The 21,024-nt window shown below is 49.4% G+C and overlaps 1 protein-coding gene across 2 annotated transcripts in view; it reads left to right on the top strand.

The window, feature by feature from the left end:
- LOC113401257 (prolow-density lipoprotein receptor-related protein 1) overlaps window positions 1–21,024 on the top strand; it is a 74,298-nt gene that overhangs the window by 37,253 nt on the left and 16,021 nt on the right. For both annotated transcript variants that reach the window (XM_064219027.1, XM_064219026.1), the window contains 29 exons: window positions 230–493; window positions 730–871; window positions 992–1,212; window positions 2,653–3,023; window positions 3,094–3,343; window positions 3,427–3,591; window positions 5,317–5,479; window positions 5,563–5,645; window positions 5,732–6,152; window positions 6,229–6,443; window positions 6,986–7,234; window positions 7,299–7,516; window positions 7,605–7,925; window positions 8,001–8,362; window positions 8,482–8,625; window positions 8,696–9,063; window positions 9,135–9,227; window positions 10,819–10,891; window positions 10,982–11,043; window positions 11,113–11,212; window positions 11,418–11,616; window positions 11,695–11,933; window positions 11,998–12,263; window positions 12,349–12,576; window positions 13,009–13,142; window positions 13,232–13,489; window positions 13,658–13,724; window positions 13,827–13,918; window positions 14,205–14,286. In XM_064219027.1, coding sequence (XP_064075097.1) covers window positions 230–493; window positions 730–871; window positions 992–1,212; window positions 2,653–3,023; window positions 3,094–3,343; window positions 3,427–3,591; window positions 5,317–5,479; window positions 5,563–5,645; window positions 5,732–6,152; window positions 6,229–6,443; window positions 6,986–7,234; window positions 7,299–7,516; window positions 7,605–7,925; window positions 8,001–8,362; window positions 8,482–8,625; window positions 8,696–9,063; window positions 9,135–9,227; window positions 10,819–10,891; window positions 10,982–11,043; window positions 11,113–11,212; window positions 11,418–11,616; window positions 11,695–11,933; window positions 11,998–12,263; window positions 12,349–12,576; window positions 13,009–13,142; window positions 13,232–13,489; window positions 13,658–13,724; window positions 13,827–13,918; window positions 14,205–14,286 — 5,850 coding nt within the window. The remainder of the gene's footprint in view (window positions 1–229; window positions 494–729; window positions 872–991; window positions 1,213–2,652; window positions 3,024–3,093; window positions 3,344–3,426; window positions 3,592–5,316; window positions 5,480–5,562; window positions 5,646–5,731; window positions 6,153–6,228; window positions 6,444–6,985; window positions 7,235–7,298; window positions 7,517–7,604; window positions 7,926–8,000; window positions 8,363–8,481; window positions 8,626–8,695; window positions 9,064–9,134; window positions 9,228–10,818; window positions 10,892–10,981; window positions 11,044–11,112; window positions 11,213–11,417; window positions 11,617–11,694; window positions 11,934–11,997; window positions 12,264–12,348; window positions 12,577–13,008; window positions 13,143–13,231; window positions 13,490–13,657; window positions 13,725–13,826; window positions 13,919–14,204; window positions 14,287–21,024) is intronic.

Here is a 21,024-nt window from a genome sequence, read left to right as displayed (position 1 = left end):
TCTTGAATTAGCAGAGATTAGTTTCTGTCGAATTTTTATTTACAAATAAGGCATATTAATCATAAATAAGGCAATTAAATAAAGATAGGCAGTATTCACTTTTTTATCACGCATTTTTAAGTTAACTTTTCCGCAAACCGCAACAGTTACCTTCTAAGGCAACTGTCATTAAAACTGAAATCAGAAATAAAGAGGAACAATAGACATGATCCTGTCTGCTTGGGTCCAGGTTCTTCCGACCCGTGCGCGGTGATGAACGGCGGGTGCGCAGAAGTGTGCGCCACGGACGCGAACGGACACGCCACGTGCTCGTGCCGTGCGGACCGCGTGCTCGCGCGCGACGGCCACGCGTGCGTGCCGCCCAGCAGCGAGTGCGCGCCCGAGCAGTTCGCGTGCGCGGAGGGCCCGTGCCTGCCGGAGCACCTCGTGTGTGACGGCGTGTCGCACTGCAGCGGGGACGTGGACGCGAGCGACGAGGATTTGTACTACTGCAGTATGTTACGTCGAATATAAATTGTATAAAACAAAGTCGATTTTTATAATGTACATGTACGCGGACTGGCAAATGGGTCAAACCCTACCGCCAAATAGAAGGCTTCCTGCCTCCGGTTGTATCTATAAAGCCTAAACTAAACCAAGCTAGACCATTCAACGGATTTATAAAAATATAATATTTTTCTATCCGACACGATCCAACGGGGGGAGGTTTCATGTTATGTTTGCCCGCAGCGTCTCGCACGTGCGCGGCGAGCGAACGCTCGTGCGGCGCAGGCGGGCGCTGCGTGCCGGCCGCCAACGTGTGCGACGGACACGTGGACTGCGACGACGGCTCCGACGAGGCCGACTGCGACTGCCCGCCGGCCACCTACAAGTCATTACCTCATTATATAGTCATATTCGGTTTCGTACCGCTCACGAGAACGAGATCTCGGACTCATCCACTGACTCTATAAAAGAGCTAACAGTACCGCGTGGAACTCGCGGCGCGCAGGTGCAACGACAGCACGTGCGTGGACGTGGCGGCGCGCTGCGACGGGCGCGCGCAGTGCCCCGACGGCTCGGACGAGCGCGGCTGCCCGGCGGGCGCGTGCGCGGCGCTGGGCGACGCCGCCCTGCGCTGCGCCTCGCTGGAGCAGTGCTACGCGCCCGAGCAGCGCTGCGACGGCCGCGCGCACTGCGCGGACGCCAGCGACGAGGCCGACTGCGGCGCCGGTGCGATGCCTTTGCGATGCCTTTGCGATTCGATGCCTGATGGGGACCTATGGTCTGATCTGTACCACTGATAATGATAAATTACTTTTGTACTGGTCTTAAGCATGCGGTCTATAATAAAAATGTATTTTTTGTATTCAAGTGTCGTAATCTACAATAATATTTGTCTACTTGCAAACAAGCGTCGCCGTTATTAGAACATGTTTTAGAGTAAAGTAATTATCCACCTTGGCCCGTAGACATTGAATGCGAGAAGTACATCGCTAATGCGCCACCAACTTTGGGAACTAAGATATCATGTCTCTCGTGTCTGTGGTTACACTGACTGACTCGTCTATTTTCGTCGTTATTTAGATATTAACGTCTAAAAATCGTCATTTTTATCACTGACTGACCTATAGATCAAAACTATAACCTACTTCCAGGTGACCTAGAAAGTTCAAATTTGGCATGCAGGTACATAATTAGGCCAATACATAGGAAAAAATCTGAAACTAGTAAATTTTTATCATTTTATTATAATTTTTCATTTTATTAGGTCTATTAGGAACACTTATATACTTGTTCCTGTAATAACTGTAAAAAAAATGATGTAAGAACCAGCAACCAAAACTTATGACAGCCGGTCTTAGTGTGGATTTTAAGGTCTTCACGTGAATATATAACGAGTTGAATACCACCGTTAATTTTTTTAAATCCAAATATTTCCGTTTTAGTAGTTATGAGCATAGTCGACTATTTAGGTCCAAGTCAAATCAAGGCACAAGAGAGCTCTGTTGTAGAGTACAACCGTCTGTGCAGGTTATACCGCCCCGACTAGGCCAAATTAAGTATAAACAGAAAACGCGTAAAAAAAATACGGACACTGATTGGGCAATTCATTCGAACATTTCAGAGGTAAAAGAAAATATAGAACGTATCACAAAAAAAACAATTATACCCCGTAAACGTAGGAAAATAGAATAGTTTAACAAAAACCATTTGGTAATAATTTTGTTATTAATAAGTATCTACTAATAATTAATATACAAAAATAAGTGATATCCCATCAAAAACATAAATGTAAAAATGAGAGCCAAGTCCAATATTACGATATATACCTTGGTTGTTCACTCCAACGACAAAAGAAGTGAGATCTAAATGGGTGCCAAGTTCAATGGTCCTTCCTGAAATTTATTTATAACTACATAAAATATAATTTCTTCTTATAACTTAGGATAATATATTGTAGCTTAAGGTCTGTCTTGGCTAGTTCTTATATGTTCAAAAACACAAATCGTAGTTTGTGTTTGTAGTAACAATTTATAACTCAGAACATCTAAGAAGAATGGAGGACAGCTCAGAATTGCTTAGTTAGTATTAAAGTAAAAAGTAATCAGAACTAACATAATTGTGTCTACGATCGTGAATTATATTTTGCAAAACCTTTTTATTCCTAAGAAACTACGATCCTTCCCGACTCCGGATACGACGTAGAAACCTTCGAGGAGCAGCCCGTGCTGGGCTGCACCAAGGAGCAGTTCCAGTGCGGCGGCGACGACGCCAAGGGGGCGGTCGAGTGCGTGCCCATCGCCTGGCGCTGCGACGGGCGCGCCGACTGCTCCGACGGCTCCGACGAGGCGCTGCACTGCCGCCGCGCCGGCGCCACCGCGTGCGCGGCGGGCGCGCTGCCGTGCGGCGCGGCGGGCGCCTGCGTGCCGGCCGCGCGCTGCGACGGCGCCGCCGACTGCCCGGGCGCCGAGGACGAGGCCGACTGCGCCTGCGCGCCCGGCGCCTTCCGCTGCGCCGCCAGCGAGCTCTGCCTGCACACGGTGAGCCGCCGCCCGGCCGCCCGCCGCCGCCGGACCGCGCCCGCCGGGGCTGACGACCGTTTCTGCGCAGAGTCTGTACTGCGACGGCGACGCGGACTGCGAGGACGGCTCGGACGAGCCCCCGGGCTGCTCGTCGCGCGCGCCGGCCGCCGGCGCCGAGCGCGGCAACGCCAGCGACACGTTCGAGGTGCGGCTGTGCGCGGGCGAGCCGGGCGCGCTGTACTGCCGCGGGCGCTGCGTGCCGCCGGCGCGCGTGTGCGACGGCCGCGACGACTGCGGGGACGGCGGCGCGGGCTCCGACGAGGACCCGCTCATGTGCTGTACGTACTGCGCGCGGAGCTCGGCGTCGAGGCGCTCGCGTCGGTCGAGTCGGTCGAGTCGAGTGGTATGGTTGTGTGCGCAGCGTCGTTCGCGGCGGCGTTCGGGTCGGCGGTGGAGGCGGCGGTGGCGGGCGCGCAGGGCTGCGCGCGCGGCTCGTGGCGCTGCGGGAACGGCGCGTGCGTGGCGCCCGCCGTGCTGTGCGACGGAGAGGACAACTGCGGCGACTTTACGGACGAGTGGCACTGTAGTGAGTTGGACTAGATCCTATTCATTTTATTTTCGTTATTAAGGCAAAGGCGGTATACAATGTGGTCATTAATTTAAGAGTTTTAACCCATTTACGGTAGTATATTTACGGTAGTATGTCACAGGGTTGCTAAATACTACCCAGGGAGCAAAAGGACTCCCAGTATTATTATAAAAATGAATAGCCCAAGAGTTCGTGACAATTTTCTAGCAGCGATCAAATTATACAACTTTAAGAACAAGGATAATAAGCTGAATTCAACACAGCTTGGATTTGACAGAATTTTCAGATTGACAGAAACTAATATAAATATAATTTGAGATCACCGGCCATTAATGAATTGTCATTATTGACACTGAAGATCTTGACAGATACAATACACACATACATATTGTCAACCAACTTATCCATTTACACGTTCCGATCCACAGACTAATACCATCATGGAGAATGCACAACGCATTCAAGACTTGTTTGAAAAAATGAAAATAGAAATGGCAAACCAAAATAAAGAAATTGTATCGAAGATGGATGACAAACTTCTACCGTTAATAAGGGAAATAGAGAACTTAGAGCAGAAAACAATAACATAATAAGAGAAAAATTGGCAAATGTGGAAAAATTCAAACGAAAAAATAATATTATAATAAAGATGCCCTAAAAGAAAATAAGGAATCGTCGATTGAGCTTATGACATCAACCATTGAAAAAATAAAAAATGATCTCAACATTTCACTTCAGAGTAGAAACACCGCCGTCATATACTGAATAGGAAAAAAACAAGAAAAAGCAAGACCCATTCTCATACCTTTCATTAATGGCTGGAGAAAGAGTTCAGAAATCTTTATTCAATATAATGTGCTACACTATACACATGTACAAATGTTTATTTATTATGAATTAAAACTTGTTACTGTATAGATCTTGACCGCGTGGAATGGAGAGAGAATGAGTTAATGTTAAATATTTTTTTTAAAGATGGATACATTTCCGAAGATTACCCTAAGGACGTTTCAATGAAAAGGAGGAAAGTACAAGCGAAACTGGTACAAGAAAGCAATAAAAGCAACTTTGCTGTCATAAAGTATAAGCTTATTGTTAAAGAAGGTGGAGATACATCAAGTATCAAAAAACGTAAAAGACATGAATCTAACTCACCGAACCTGCAACCCCAGAAATAAATAAAGATAATGCGTGGAAGAAGAAACTCTCGGACATCAGTAACCCCATTATCTCAAGACACAATATAGCAACAACGGACAGGCCCTTCTCATTCTTGTCTCTCGGTACGGCCGGTCACCGCGCGAGTTAGACCATGACCCTCCAAAGAAGCAGAGGCCGACCATGCACCAGGTGGCAAGATGAATTAGTGTCAGTTGGAGGCAGAAACTGGATTGAGATAGCAAAAGACAGAGGCGTTTGGCATTCTTTGGAGGAGGCTTATACCCGAAGGGTCCATACATGGAAAATTTACAACTATTTGATTTATTTTAATATTTATTAACAGATTTTAATATTCAATTGATATAAAATGAATTACATGGAAACAATACAATTAATTCATAATTTTAATAATTGTTTTTTGTGTTCAATAGTTGATTATGATGATTGATAAATAATTTTAATATTAAATAATTGGTTAGCAGCACGTATGGAATAAATAAAGCTTTATTATTATTAGTTGTTACTTCTACTTAAATCTTGAATGTATATTTGTGCTGCCAGATATCGACGAGTGTCTCGTACAGAACGGCGAGTGCCCACACAATTGCACGGACCTGCCGGTGGGACGCGCGTGCTGGTGCCGAGCCGGCTGGCGCCGCGCCGGGCGCGCCTGCGCCGACGTCGACGAGTGTCGGGAAGACCGACCCTGCGAGCACCGCTGCAGGTACACCGACAGCAAAGCGTTCAACTTGGTTTGCCAAAGCTACGCCGACTCAATTGTACTGAAACATACATCGAATTTTGCAGAAACACTTTAGGCAGCTACTTTTGTTCCTGTGCGGACGGCTATCGGTTGATGGAGGACCGATCCAGCTGTACGCCCATCTCTTGTGAGTCTCACCTGACGTGAGTCGAGTCAGCCAAACGTATCGTGATATCGGCCGCGCCTCACGCCGCTTCTCTCTCTCTCTCGCAGCGGTGAACGCGTCGCTGATATTCTCCAACCGCTACTACATTCGGCGCACGTCGATCGCCACCGAGGCCAGCACGTCGCTGCTCGTGCACAACCTCACCAACGCGGTGGCGCTGGACGCGCTGTGGGCCGGCGGCTGCCTGCTGTGGAGCGACGTGACGCGCCTGGGCTCGTCCATCAAGCGTCTGTGCCGCGAAGGGGACGCGCCGGGAGCGCCCGGAGGGGGGGAGGCGCGGGTGGTGGCCGGTGCCACGCTGCAGAACCCGGACGGGCTGGCGGTGGACTGGGTGGCGCGCAACGTGTACTGGTGCGACAAGGGCACGGACACAGTGGAGGTGGCGCGCCTGGACGGTCGCCACCGTCGCGTGCTGCTGCGCGAGGGCCTGCACGAGCCGCGGGCGCTGGCGCTGCTGCCCTCCGCGGGGTCAGTCGATGTCTTCGCATTGTTAACTATTCGTTACATCTACCGGTTCGAATTCGATAAACATGCGTGTCGGCAGCTGGCTGTACTGGTCGGACTGGGGCGCGCAGGCGCACATCGGGCGCGCCGGCATGGACGGGTCGCGGCGCTCGGTGCTGGTGGCGGGGCTGGGCTGGCCCAACGCGCTCACGCTGTCGCTGGCCACCGACGAGCTGTTCTTCGCCGACGCGAGGGACGACTACATCGCCGTCGCGGACCTCGACGGCTCGCACGTGCGGATATTGTTCTCGAGAGGTAGAGTTGACTCGATGAGCTCGAAAAACGAAAACTGATGTATGGTTGGCAGAAACAGAATAGTTACATACGATTAATCTAGCTCGCATTAGTAAAAAAAACGTAGGAAAAGGTATTTCGTTTTAGTAAGAAAAGGAAAGAAAGGGATGATCGACTTTTACATACGACTTACATTTAATAATTAAAAATAGCTCGAGACGTGTGCGCTGCTCACACGCGATACAAGTTAAATTTCATAAATATTAAAACGTAGTGGCTGAGGTTCTTTTGCTGCACTTCCGCAAGGCTTGTCTCGTATTCCATTAAAATATTTCTTCTTCCTCTGTCGGTCATGTCTTTCTTCTCTCTCATGTTAATATATGTGTCTAATCGAGACGAGAACGGCGTTAAAACGATAAGCGCTTTTAATGTAACAGAGTTTTTTTCGCATTAGCACGTCAGTTTTTTCACTTCGCCCTGAAACCGCGACAAGTGGGCCTATCCCAGGCATCGAGTCACGTGCGATCTATCAGTCGTTATATATTGTCAATGTGCGGCCGCAGACCGCATGCCGTGGCTGCGCCTGCACCACGTGTTCGCGCTGGCGGTGTGGTCGGGCCGCGTGTACTGGACGGACTGGGAGACGCGCGCGCTGGAGTCCTGTCGCCGCGCCCCCGACCCCGCCTACAACGTGTCGGAGGTGGTGCCGCTGGGCAGCGGCGGCGCCTACCGCTGCCGCACCGAGGCGCACACCGTGCATAAGCCCATGGACCTGCGCGTGCTGCACCCCGCGCGCCAGCCGCCCGTGCCGCGTGCGTATGTCGCCTCGCGAGCTGACCGCGCCCTCCGCCGCATCTAACGACGTTGGCCTCTCAGGGTTGACGGCGCTATGCGAGGAGCTGAACTGCACGGGGCTCTGCTTATTGACGCCCGAGGAGCAGGCGGGCGCGGGGGCCGGGGCGCGCTGCGCGTGTCCGGAGCACTTCGCGCTGGCGGCCGACGGGCGCACCTGCCGACCCAACTGCACCTCGGCGCACTTCGTCTGCCGCACCGCGCTAAAGTGCATCCCGTTCTGGTGGCGCTGCGATACACAGGTGCTGATGACGCAGACATTTTGAAAGTCAGTGTTCACTATTTGGCCGATCGAGCGTGATTTTAACCGACGTACGTCCGAACGCGTAGGACGATTGCGGCGACGGGTCGGACGAGCCGGCGTCCTGCCCGCCGTTCCGCTGCTCGCCGGGGCAGTTCCAGTGCGGGAACGGGCGCTGCGTGCACCCGGCGCACATCTGCGACGGCGCGCAGCAGTGCGGAGACGGCAGCGACGAGCGCGACTGCGACCGCTTCACGTGCCTCGCCTCGCAGTGGAAGTGCGGCGCCGACGCGGCGGGCGGCGTGTCGGCGCGCTGCGTGCCCGCCGCCGCGCGCTGCGACGGCGTGCGCGACTGCGCCGGCGGCGACGACGAGCGGGACTGCCCGCCGCCCACGTGTCCGCCGCACCACGTACGCACTCGTTCGCTCGCTCGAGGCGTCCGTATCGAACGCGCGGCGTGAGTATCAAACGCGAGCTCGGCACAGTTCCAGTGCGGCACGGGCGCGTGCGTGCCGTCGGTGTGGGTGTGCGACGAGGACGGCGACTGCGGCGACGAGTCGGACGAGGGCGCGCACTGCTCGCAGCGCACGTGCGCGCGCAGCGAGTTCCGCTGCTCGTCGGGTCGCTGCGTGCCGCGCGACTGGCTGTGCGATGGCGAGGCGGACTGTCCGGCGCGCGAGGACGAGGCGCACTGCGAGGCGCGCGCGGCTTGCGAGCCGACATACTTCCGCTGCAGCGACCTGCGCTGCGTGCCGGGCCGCTGGCGCTGCGACTTCGAGGAGGACTGCCTCGACGGCTCCGACGAGCGAAACTGCACGCCTCGCAACTGCTCCGAGTCAGAATTCCGGTACTCCTAGTTTTCCGCACTCGACGACAGCTGTCCCGTCGTTGTTTATACATAAGCAACATTGTTGCTTAACATAAAACTAAAAACGAATAAATCACGGACTAATTTGTCTATCACAGGTGCGACAACGGCGAGTGTATCCGCGGCTCGCTGCGCTGCTCGGGCGCAGCCGACTGCGCGGGCGGCGAGGACGAGCGCGGGTGCGCCGCGCACTGCGGGCCGCGGGCGCGACTCTGCGCCGTCTCGCACGAGTGCCTGCTCGAGTGCGTGTCCATCGTGTCGCCCGCCCGGCACGCTCCCGCCTCACTCTCACCACGCCGAACCGTCCGACAGGGAGTGGTGGTGCGACGGCGAGGTGGACTGCTCCGACGGCTCCGACGAGGCGGCGTGCGACGCGTCGGCGCGGAACGCCAGTGCGGCGGCGGCGGGCGAGGCGGGCGCGGCGGGCGCGGGGGGCGCGGCGGCTCAGGAGGCGTGCGGCGCGCGGCTGCGGTGCGGCGCCGCGTGCGCGCCGGCCGCGTGGCGCTGCGACGCGCGGCGCGACTGCCCCGACGGCGCGGACGAGCGCGCGCAGCTGTGCGCGCACACGGCGTGCCCGCCGCCCATGGTGCGGTGCGGCGACAACACGTGCATACCTCCTCAGCTCGTGTGCGACGGCTACGAGGACTGCTCCGATGGCAGCGACGAGAATCGATTACTATGTACGTATCCGAACGCACGCTGGGGGGTGCGACGTTAGAGTTGTATTCTTTAACATTCAATATGTCATCAGGCAGCCGTACGACCGCCGAGTCCCCGTGCGCGACGCACGAGCAGCTGTGCGGGGACGGGCGCTGCGTGCCGGCGGGTGCGGCGTGCGCGCCGGGTGCGTTGGACGTGTTCCATTTATACTTGGATATTCTTTTTTTTTGTCACTTAATTCGAATTATTAATATCGCGGGTGCATCGAATGTGTAAATTAAAACTGTATCGGTTTGAATTACTATTGTGCTCGATAGCGTAAAGAAATTCCTGTACCATAATGACGATAGTTTCGATCGCAGAATTAAGTTTGATACAGCGCAATTATCCCTTAATATAAAATGGAATATCGTAGGTGAAGATTAAGATGTGACCAATCAATTCGAAGAATATTTCTCTAATATTCCTGTGAATACTGCTAAAGAACTTAATGAGTCACCCAATGACGCCTTAGATTTACTTAAGTGTTACGTTCCCCAGAATGAGGTAGAATTATCTTTTGAGAGTATAACTCCGTACGATGTACTAAAAAAATTTAAAACATTAAATCTTTAAAGAACCAGCGACCTATGGGATCTATCAGTTACAATTATTAACAACGTAATTGTCGACTTGGCTCCTTATTTAGCTGTCTTCTTTAATAAATGTGTACAATCTGGTAATTTTCCAGATCTATTAAAATTAATTAAAGTAATCCCATTATTTAAGCCCGGTGATAAAAATGACCCAAACAATTATAGACCAATCTCTATTTTGCCAATATTGAGTAAATTTTTTGAAAAAATCATGCTTAATCAATTGGCATTATACTTTAATTCGAATAAGCGCGCATTATGCATTCACAACTGTTCGGTGTCATGTGTCAGTGCATTTCATTTCACGGTTTCAGTGCATTTATTGAGCACATTTTGGTATTGATGCGTGGGAGAAGTCACAAAATGCTATTGCAGTTTTTTGTGACTTATCTAAAGCTTTCAATTGCGTTAGGCATGATATTCTTCTAGAAAAACTGAAATATCATGGGCCCTGCATTGAAATTCATTTCCTCCTACCTTAATGAAAGAATTTTGAAGGTTGTTGTTAACGGTGCAAAATCAAATGGCGCTCTGGTACAGATGGGTGCACCACAGGGTTCAATTTTAGTACCTCTCCTGTTCTTAATATATGTAAATGATTTACCTTATTTTGTAAATAAGACTTGCGACATTGTGCTGTTTGCAGATGATACATCCCTTGTTTTTAAACTCGACAGAAAAATAAACAAATGTGACGTTGTAAGCAGTGCTCTGTCGCGGGTTCTTGGTTGGTTTGACATAAATAGTTTGGTACAAAATGCAAAAAAGACTAAATGTATTTTGTTTTCCTTGCCAAATGTCCAAATTTTTAGGGATATCCCTTGACTCCAAACACCCATTTGTATATCCTAGCAGGGAAACTAAGTAGTGCCATTTATGCAAAAAACAATTAGAAAACTCACGGATATAAGTACAGCTCGACTAGTTTATTTTAGTAATTTTCATAGTCTTATGTCTTATGGAATGTTGTTATGGGGTAATGCAGCAGATATTGAAATAGTATTTATTCTGTGAAAAGAGCTATCCGAAGTATTTACAATATTAGCCCTAGGACATCATTACGCGAAAAATACTTAAAATGCTTAATACTTAATTACTTCAATAAATTAATTTTGATTTGATTTGACTTGAAAACGTCAGAGTCCGGTGGCTGCAGCTGGCGCACGTGTCCGCAGCGCTGCCTGCCCAAACACACGCACAACCACACATGCAAGTGAGTGTCCCGTCGGCGACTAGTGTTGTTGCATAGCGGTATCCAAAGACCAAACTATTTTTAAAATAATAATAAAAAATTGTTTTCCAGATGTGTTCCCGGCTACAAGCAACATCAACTTCCAGACGGTACTCTGAGTTGCGAGGCTACAGGTAACTTCTCACACGGAACGTGCGTGACGAGATAGACACGATATGAGTAACGGTCTGTGTCTCACGCAGGTGAAAAGGCGAAGGTGCTCGTGGCGTCCAACGGCGTGCTTCGTCTGATGGAGTTGCACAAACACGACCACGAGCCGCCGCCCGTCGACCGGCCCGATAAGTAACGTCACACTAAAGTATATCGTATAAGAGTACTGTCACTGCCGATTGATTTCTAAACGCACTACTCTAGAAATTTATTACGATATTACAGTATAACGATTCTATGTACGCGAGCGACGCGCGGCCAAGCGAACCTTTACGGAAATATTAATTTCACTACTTTATTAAGTAATCGACCGATCTAACGGGCCGATGTGTATCAGCGCGGAGATAGTGTCGCTGGCGGTGGCGCCGGTGGGCGGCGCGTGGTGGGCGTGGTGGGCCGATGGCGCGGGCCGCGTGCGCCGCGTGCGCCTGCGCAGCGCGCCGCCCGCGCGCGCCAAGCTGGCCGCGCACGCCGCGCACGCCGCGCTGCCCGCGCTGCCCGACGCGCTGCCCGACCTGGCCGACGCCGACACCGTCGTGAGTCATATGGACAGACTCCATGATTGAGTCGAATAGTGCAGTCTCGAGATTGCTGCAATCCGTAAAAACCGACAGGTGAACGACGGCGGAGTGGTCCGCGGCGTAGCGGTGGACCCGGTGTCGGAGCGACTGTACTGGACCAGCGTGCGCGCCGCGCCGCCCGCCACGCGCGACGCGCTGGGCGTGCTGCGGGCGCGCGAGCACGGCACGGTGGGCGCGCTGCACGTGGCGGCGCTGGACGGCCGCCGCCGCGTCACGCTGTGGCAGCAGCCCGGCGCGGAGCCCGACGACGTCGCCATCTCCGTGCAGACGGGGTACGTGCGGCGCGACCCGCGAGCCCGCCGACCGGCCCCGCCTAACGTCCCGTCCCTCCCGCAGCGAGATATTCTGGTCGGAGCGCGGCGCGTGGGGCGGCGTGCTGGGCGCGCGGCTGGACGGGAGCGGCGTGCGCTGGGTGCTGCGCGCGCGGGCGCGGCGCCCGTCGGCGCTGGCGCTGCTGGCGCCCGCCGCGCGCCTGTACGTGCTGGACGCGTACTACTCGGCGCTCGACAGCGTCGCCCTCGACGGCTCGGACCGCGCCACGCACGTGCTGTTCCGCTCCGACGCCGCGTCGCCGGTGCCGCCGCACGTCGCTAAGGACAAAGGTGCGACGAGGATACCATCTCAGAGTATACATTCGACGGTTTCGATGGGTGATGTGTTATGACTGCACAATTTTTTTAAATGCAGAGGGCGTAGAATGGCAACGCGTCAGCAGTCGCACGTGCTTGCGTATGGCAGTGTGGGAGGAGTCGGTGTGGTGCGCCACCACGCGCGGACTGCTGGCGCTGCCGCGTCGCGTGCCCACTAACTCCTCGACGCACGCGCACGCACACGCGCACGCGCCGCCGCGCCACCGGGCGCCCGTGTCCGCGCTGGCCGTACTGCACCCCGCGCTGTTCTACATGCTGCCCGCCGGTGAGTCTCGGGGCGGACCAAGGGTGCGGTCACTCGATTGTCGTACCCTGTCCAAAAAACCACTTCCGTGGTTCAGATTGACACTTATTTCCACTACGTGATAATTACAGTTAAACACGACTTTCTAAAAATGCCAAAATTATATTTTCGTATTCGTGCAATTTAGCGACTACCGTCAATTAATCGTTCCGTGTAGGTGGATTGCTTTTTACATTTGTGTAAGAAACTACAAACATCCAATAAGTCTCTGCGAGAGTTGCAGACGTACTCTATCAAAATATATTTTTACTGCCACTTTAGTATCAGTCGCTCCATTAAAAATGGATTTGAATAATTAGTGCCAGACATACGATTTCCTGGCGGATAATTTGGAATCAATATTACCTCGCTCATTCGATCGCGACTGGCGCTCACTGCGTGCTCGTGTCGCAGCGGAGGACCCGTGCCGGGCGGCGGCGTGCGCGCCGAGCGCGCTGTGCGTGCGCAGCGCCGCCGGCCGCGCCTGCCTGTGCCCCGACGGCCTCAGCCCCGACGGCCCCGGCCCCGACGGCCTCCGCCCCACCGACGTGAGCGCAAGCCGAGGCTTTTCTTTGGTACGATATAATAGTGGCATCGAAAGAAACGTATGTACTCATTATAAAATGTCCATCACAAGGGGCGTCGCGAGTGCGTCATATCGAGCGAGAGCACAAACGCAAGCGTCGACGCGACTGCGTGCTCGCTGGGGTGCGGACCGGGCACGTGCGTGCGCGTGGGCTCGACGGAGGCGTGCGCGTGCCCCGGCGAGTACGCGGGCGCCCGCTGCCAGCACTACCGCTGCGCCGCGCACTGCAATCGTCGCGGCCGCTGCCACCTGGCGGACGAGAGCGGCAACCACACGCACGTCGGCGACGACGACTTGCCCGCGTTGATGGTGAACTTCTAACTCGCTCTACTCAGACACGATAACCTTGTCCAAAATGTCGTCAGTATCATAATGGAATGTCGTAACTTTCACTCTCATAATCGATAGTCATATAATGCCGAAGCACTGCCACGAAGTCGGTGGTAGTGCCCTCGGCTGATAGCGCGTGTGTCGCAGTGCTCGTGCTACGCGGGGCGCGGCGGGGCGCGCTGCGAGGCCGACGCGTGCGCGCGCGGGCGGGCGGGTGAGTTGCACGGCGGTATTACATTGCTCATTGTTATCGTAATGACCACTCGAAGGTGACTTCGGCCACCTGAGCTCTGATGATGATTCATGTAATCTGTAGGCGTAAACTGCACCGAGTGCGCCGAGGGGCCGGAGGGGGCCGCTTGCCGGGACAGGGAGAAGGCTCTGTGCGAGAACTACTGTCTGAACGACGTGAGTAGTCGTTGCGTTCGATGGAGTATGCGGGTGAATTTTTCAGCTGGGCGAATGGCCAAATCCGAAAATTACGAGGTAGAGCGAATCCACTCAGATGAGTTTCGGACACGATTTTGATGAAAACTACGTGTTTTAAGGGGCGAATCATTTATTTATTTATAACGGCGCCATCGTCTATGGACGATTCATCATAATCGGGTCCGAAACGGCTCCGAGTGCTTTCGGATTTGGCCCGCCCGCCGGCCGCGAGATAGAGAGAGGCCCTCACGTGCCGAGTCCGCAGGGCGCGTGCGCGGCGGCGGGCGGGCGCGCGCGCTGCGCGTGCGGCGCGGGCTGGCGCGGGCCGCGCTGCGGGGAGCCCGCCGGTGACGGCGGCGACGGCGGTGAGTGCCCACACTTTCTCTTCGTTTCTTGTATAAATACTTGAAAATCTGTTAAAAAACTTTTTTGTATCCGGCCCGGGGCCTCCGAGCCTTGAAATCCGGAATAATTATTATGGCAACTTTCGCTTCTGTTAGGAGCGAAGAAATATTGGTTTTTTACTTCATCACTCGGTGGTGGGACTGCGAGCTCGCCTGGGTCCGACCCACCCACTCGTCATATATACTACCGCCGAGCGGAACGACACTGGGTATTGTCGTGTTCCGGTTTGAAGGGGGGGTCGGCCCGTGTGGCAGGCACGAGGGACATGACATATCAGTTTCCATGGCAGGTTATCGGTGACGTAAGGAATGGTTCAAAATTCTTATGGCGCCTATGTCTATGTTATGGGCATCGGTGACCACTTACCTCCTGGCCTTATGACCAGTCTACCTGACTAAGCTGTATAAAATAGCAAGTGCACGACGCGAGCGGAGACAGATCAGACGCACGAAGGAACATCTTTCGTTGGAAAAACTCCATTTCTAATTTAAACTTACCATTGGTATGGAATGTAAATTTTATAAGAAGAAGAATATAAAATAAACAGGAAATTTAAAAGGTCCGATCCGGGAATCGAACCGGCCATCGATAAGGTAAGTGGTATATCCATATTACATACCCACAAAGACAATTTACAGGAATCAGAAATACGAAATGAAATATAAAGTGAATACTACAGAGCGAGCCGCGCGCACATCGATCGCTCCGAATGCGCTTCAGCGGCACTGCAACCGTTACGTACTCCTCGTGTTTCGGTTTACAGGCCAGATGCGATTTCGACAATATTTTTATCGTTACGGAATTCCTTTCTAATTCTAGATATTCACTCACATCGTCTCGTTGTTGTCATGTATGGTGACCTATTGTTGTTTAGAGTCTTAACGCCTCGAGCTTGCAGCTACACAATTTAGGATACAGTTACAGTTTTCGTAATATTTGCCAACCATTAAAGTTCATTCAAACCTATAATATTAAAATAAATCGTTAAGAACCAAACGTAGGCCGTTCGTAAATTCCCCTAAAAACCTCTCCTTATCAGAAGGTTCGGAGCGCAGTTCACTGCGTACACCCAACGCAGGCTGTGGAAGCAGACACACATAGCATAGTTTCATGACACATGCTTGTCAATTTCCTCGCGATGTTCTCTGCACCACCGTGTATGAGATGAATTATAATTATGAACGTATTGATCGATATCAATCTCGGCTGATACGGCTTCACGAGTACACGAGCTTAGTGTACACGTGATTACGCGCCGATGCGAGTCGATCAGCTGTAGCGCCCCGCGCGCGAGCCGAGCGGCGCCGTGACCTTGACCTTATGCCGCAAACCGCGCGTACTGGAAGCGGCGGCGACAAATGACAAATGTATTCATTATGAGTTGTTTATTATTTACCAATAAAGAACGAGAAAAGCTTACGATTTCGAATAAGCAATAATTATTTTATATTGAAACGAAATCGTGTGAGGTATTTTGTAAATTGTGCATAGGAACTTCAAAATTACAATATTTCGAGATAAACAATATTAATAATGCTTTAATATCGTTATACTTTTTTGAAAGCTTAAGAATCTCGATTGCGACTTCCAGCGAATCGCTCTCCCGTCACCCTCGTGTAGAAGTGCTCTGAAGCACATAACGGTCGCTCTCCACAGAAACAGCTCTCCGTCTTTTATTTATCACAACCTCGTCTCGCGCGGGACGTTTTAATCTCTCTGAATTTAACTCCCAACCGACTGACCGAAAGACCGACAGACCGGAGCATCAAAGAAGAGTTTGTGTTTTATATATTAATATAATAATAATAAATACTTTCATTGCACATTTGAAAAATGAAGACAATTCATAGCTAATTTTATATTGAATTATTGTGTAATATGTCAGACGTAACCCCGACATCCGGGGGCGACTTAGGCTTAGGTGCATTGTACAGCTGACTATGAAATATCTCTGTAAATTAATGTACCCATGTCTTAAATTGCACTCCCCATTAAGGCAGCGTGGTCTTGAGACCTCAGCGCAAAGCACACTTGATTTAAACCTTTACAAATTATATTTACTGCGAAATAAATTGTCGAGATCCTGTATTCAAATCCGAGGTCATACCAATAATTTGTTGGGTTTTTTGTCAAGAAATTCTGAACTCGTAGGAATGTTATTGAAAGTGTTACACGTCCATCTCGAAAAAACCGGCCCCGTCGTACTTAAGGCGACACTCACGTCCAATTTAATAGAAGATAAAATTAATTTAAATCACTTGAAGACGTAGAGATGTTTCGCTCACTCATTGTAACCAACTGTTTACTACTGAATTGTGATTTAAATAGCGGACGACGACCACCACATTGCAGAGATCTTTTGGGCAGATGTCAAATTATCAGAAACGATACTTAAAGAACGATCAATCGACCGTGTGTATGCGACCCACAGCAACGACACTTACCGCCTCAAGTTCTCACAAATTAACATCTCAGCTGCTTTGCGGTTGAAACAGACACTGCGACCTTATTGAGGTTTTACTCACGCACCGACACGCGATACTGGTGACACTTGCAGGTTATTTCGAGACTATTTACATAAAGTCAGAAATACATCCACAGGGTAGGTAAACATCGTGATCTCGAGTATGTGAAAGCGATGCCGTGGCGCGCGCCGATGCGACGGAGAGGGTGCCGTTGGTTTTTAGTGGGTATTGCGGTGTACAGGTCGTCCTGGGCACCCTGGGCGAGTCTCATATACCGCCCTCAGTGAGTAGAGTAACGTACTAAATTCTGCTAAATATGTATCCTGCAATCGCCGTCGGAGCGGCGTGGAATAAGTAAAGCGAACCTTCTCGAGAGGAGAGGACTGTGGCCGGCAATCACGAAATGATACTTTACCATTTCAGAGGAAAATATATATATGTGATAATGTTGAAGTTAACCTGGCAGCGTGGATACTGACCGTCAACATTGACACACTCGCAATTAGACAGTGACGGATCTCACGGCGAGTGTTTGTGTGAAGTATTGCTCAGATATAACCAGTTCGATATTTGAGGTCAAATAGAAGGTCGCTAATGCTACAGTTGATAGTTTTCGTTTGTGAGCGTTTTATAAAAACTGAAAAAAAATCGGAATTTCGTAATCACAATTCTAGAAGTAATAACAGAGCTCGGGGTTAGCATTTATAATCATTACAAAGAAGAAATTATAAACAAACTTATCTATATATATATATATATGCTATTCGTAACCCTATAGCCTATAGCTATATACATATACATATACATACCCTAAACGAATTCGTAAATGCTTGTTGACTTCCAGGCACGAGATATAACATACATATATAATTGTATTTAACTAACATGACCGTATTTTTAGATGTTGAAAAAGAGTAACTACTGAGTTTCTTGCCGGTTCTTCTCGGTAGAATCTTCATTCCGAACCGGTGGTAGCTTTACTTAATATAGTTTGTTAAATGACGATTCAAAAGTGCTTGTAAAAGCCTACTTAAATAAAGTATATTTTGATTGTTTTTTATATCTATATATTATTACGTAGGTAACCACAGCTACGCATAGATCAAGTTTATAGTGATGAGTGCAGTAAGCCAAAATATTTTTATAAATACTAGCTGTTCTGCGTAAAGTAAGCCTAACGGTCGAATGAAAACTTATGTCAATACAGATGTGTGTATGTGTTACGAACACATTAAATAAATTAAATCATTAATTGCTTACGTCCATACTGCCAATGCCAAAGCAATAGTTTGCGGTCAAACTTAAAACCAATAACGCGTTTTTTATTGCCATGGTGACCGCGGGTCGGAAATCTGAAAATAACAGATTAAGAGAGAATAAATACTGTGTGACAACTTCTGTTTACTTGAAATCACTTATTATTAGGAACCTTTTTACAAAAAAAATTAGTTACATTCATCACCACGCCCAAAAAAAACATAACTTTAATAAATAGTAAATAAATATTGGACAACATGACATACATAACTTTCATCCGAATGTAAAGCTAAAGCACTTGTGTTATGGAAAATCAGAAGTAACGACGGTACCACAAACACTCAGACCCAAGACAACATAGAAAACTAATGAACTTTTTGTAAATCGGTACTCGGCCGGGAATCGAACCCGGCACCTCGGAGTGGCGTACACACGAAAACCGGTGTACACACTACTCGACCACGGAGGTCGTCATCGTCAACATAGAACCCGAAGAAAAAACAACTTAATGTCTTGGAACATTCACAGTCATAGGACGTATAACAACATGAATAGCAAGTATTGCTGCTTGGCGGCAGAATATCCGATGAGTGGGTGGTACCTACCCAGTCGGGCTAGCCAAACCTACCACCAAGTGCTTTACTTAACACTAAGCTATTAAACAGCGTTCGACAACCAGCTGAATTCAGTTACCGATGACAAACAGTAGATTGATCGCACACATGGACCGACCCCGGACAAACTGACGCCAAGCATGAACCGCGCGTATAATCGGGGGGACCGGGAAGCGTTTTTTAAGAACTTTTAGATTTGGATAACGGTTTATATTTATTTTGGAAATATATTCAAATGTGCAGTGAAGATACTAATCGCGCGATAGAAATCACTTTATTTAGAATTTTTATCGTTAAATATAAACTATATTTCAATTTAATAGGTCTGGGGCATCGAGACGCAAACAGAAATAAAATTTTGCCGTTAGTTATGTTTGTGTACTTTATATTCACAACCAACAGTAAGCACACTTGTATCCATCTTCCAGTAAATGCATAAAAATCTTCGACCTTCGCATGTCGGTACATTTTGAATGTCTCGTTGGAGGTTACGGTCTCGTCGTCGCTGCTTGAGGATAAACTACAAAGCATTCACGTATAATAAACTTTGAATGCAATTAAAAAGTTTTAATTACATATTGTAAAAACATTTATAATTGAAACGTAGATTTATATTATCTCTCTAAGATATCGCGACGACCTTTTTCAACAGGAAAATGTATACATTTTTAAATGTCATTGTTTAATGTGAACCGAAGCGATAAGAATAGATACTTATAATTGGTTAAAAGTATAAAAACTTGTTTCATATTTATAAGTACATTAGTCAGAATATTTACGCCAATTGCATGAGCTAATGTATGTACAGTCGGCGCAGTGAGTCACGTTGCGGGAAAGCCTGCTGCTATAATGACGGTAATGAGTAGGCGGAGGCGGGCCTTCCCCGCGGGGAAACGCGACGTAGCGCGGACCGGGTCCATCGCATTATTTTAACAGACGACGTCTCTGTATAAATAATAAGCCACCTCCCGCGGTCACCGGCGCAGCAGTTGTGGCCTTCGTGCATTGTGAGCGCTTAACTTTACCGATGTACATTAATAACTAGCAGCTTGGCGTGACTGCACGCGATTTTCTTTTTAAATTATACATTATAGTATTGTTTATATCGTATCTCAGCTCTAGCCGTGATCTCTTTTCGTGAGAACGGCGAGCACAACTTTGTCGAAACAGCGAGCAAATAATAAGGCTTCTTAACAGCATAAATGTATAAAGCAGCCTTCATACTCAAACCGAAAGATCACTTTCCGTCCTTTGTGCCCGTTAAGACATTGGGCCAATCAGCATTCAAGTCAGTACCAAAATTAACTATTCATCGTTGGATAGTTAATTTTGTCACCTCAAAATACACGATTTTTTTTTATTTGCAATTAAATGTTGTTCGTACTACATGCTAACATGCTCTGCACAGTTTAATATGACACGTCTCGTTCATAATACTCGGAGCCAGCGGCGGTGCGGCGGCGCCCGTGCTCGCGTACCGTCGCTGACGACGAACGAACTGGAAACCTTCGAAGTGTACGTCAGCTGTTCGCAGAACTAATAACATCCGCTTGGTTTTTTCTCTCTTTTTCCTCAAAACGAGACGCGAGTTATTTGTTTGAACAATTATTTTTTACACGAGACTTAAATTTACTGTTTGCATGTCTATTTAACTATTTAAGAAGATAAATTATGCTTATGTCAAGGCGAACGAGTTACACAAAACAATCTCAGATGTCAGTCGGCTCTGCAGGAGCCGGTGTAGTTCAGTAGTGACTGAATGAATCGAGGTGCTTTTCAATAATTTGAAATAGAAGAGTCAATAATATTTTAGTGACGCGACCTTCCAATTATATTATAAATATATATAGATATTCCAATCCGCGAACAAAGCAGCTTTATGAGCTCACTGCTGGACCTGTCAGTCAAATATCTATAAATTAATCAAAGTTTGCCAGTCATTGCACACGGACGAGAGTCGAGACCTTCACTGAATTTGTGATTTAATATGAGTTTGTCCAATTCGTAATCAATTTGCATATTAATATTATATACGCGATGGTGTAATCGTAACCGTCCTGCAACGTTACACCAAAGATTACACTCGAATGACATTCCACTACTAAAACAACTTCAATGATATCGGGAGAGACTACAACACATGCCTTTACCTTGGAAATGTGTCCTCCTAGCGAGCACCATAGTTATTGTTAATGTGCATCTAATCCACTGAGTGGTTATCCTCGGTACCCTCGTTATGCTCATCGGGCAGCGTGATGGTACCAAACTACTCGAAGCCGAGGAGACCTTAACCTACCAGCGGGACACATTCAGATTGGTATTTGTCTTTCTTTTAACCAAGGAG

Source organism: Vanessa tameamea, chromosome 25, assembly GCF_037043105.1.
Source record: "Vanessa tameamea isolate UH-Manoa-2023 chromosome 25, ilVanTame1 primary haplotype, whole genome shotgun sequence".
Classification (NCBI taxonomy): Eukaryota; Metazoa; Arthropoda; class Insecta; order Lepidoptera; family Nymphalidae; genus Vanessa; species Vanessa tameamea.
Note: the sequence above shows the minus strand (reverse complement) of the source record. Positions and strands in the feature narration are given on the sequence as shown.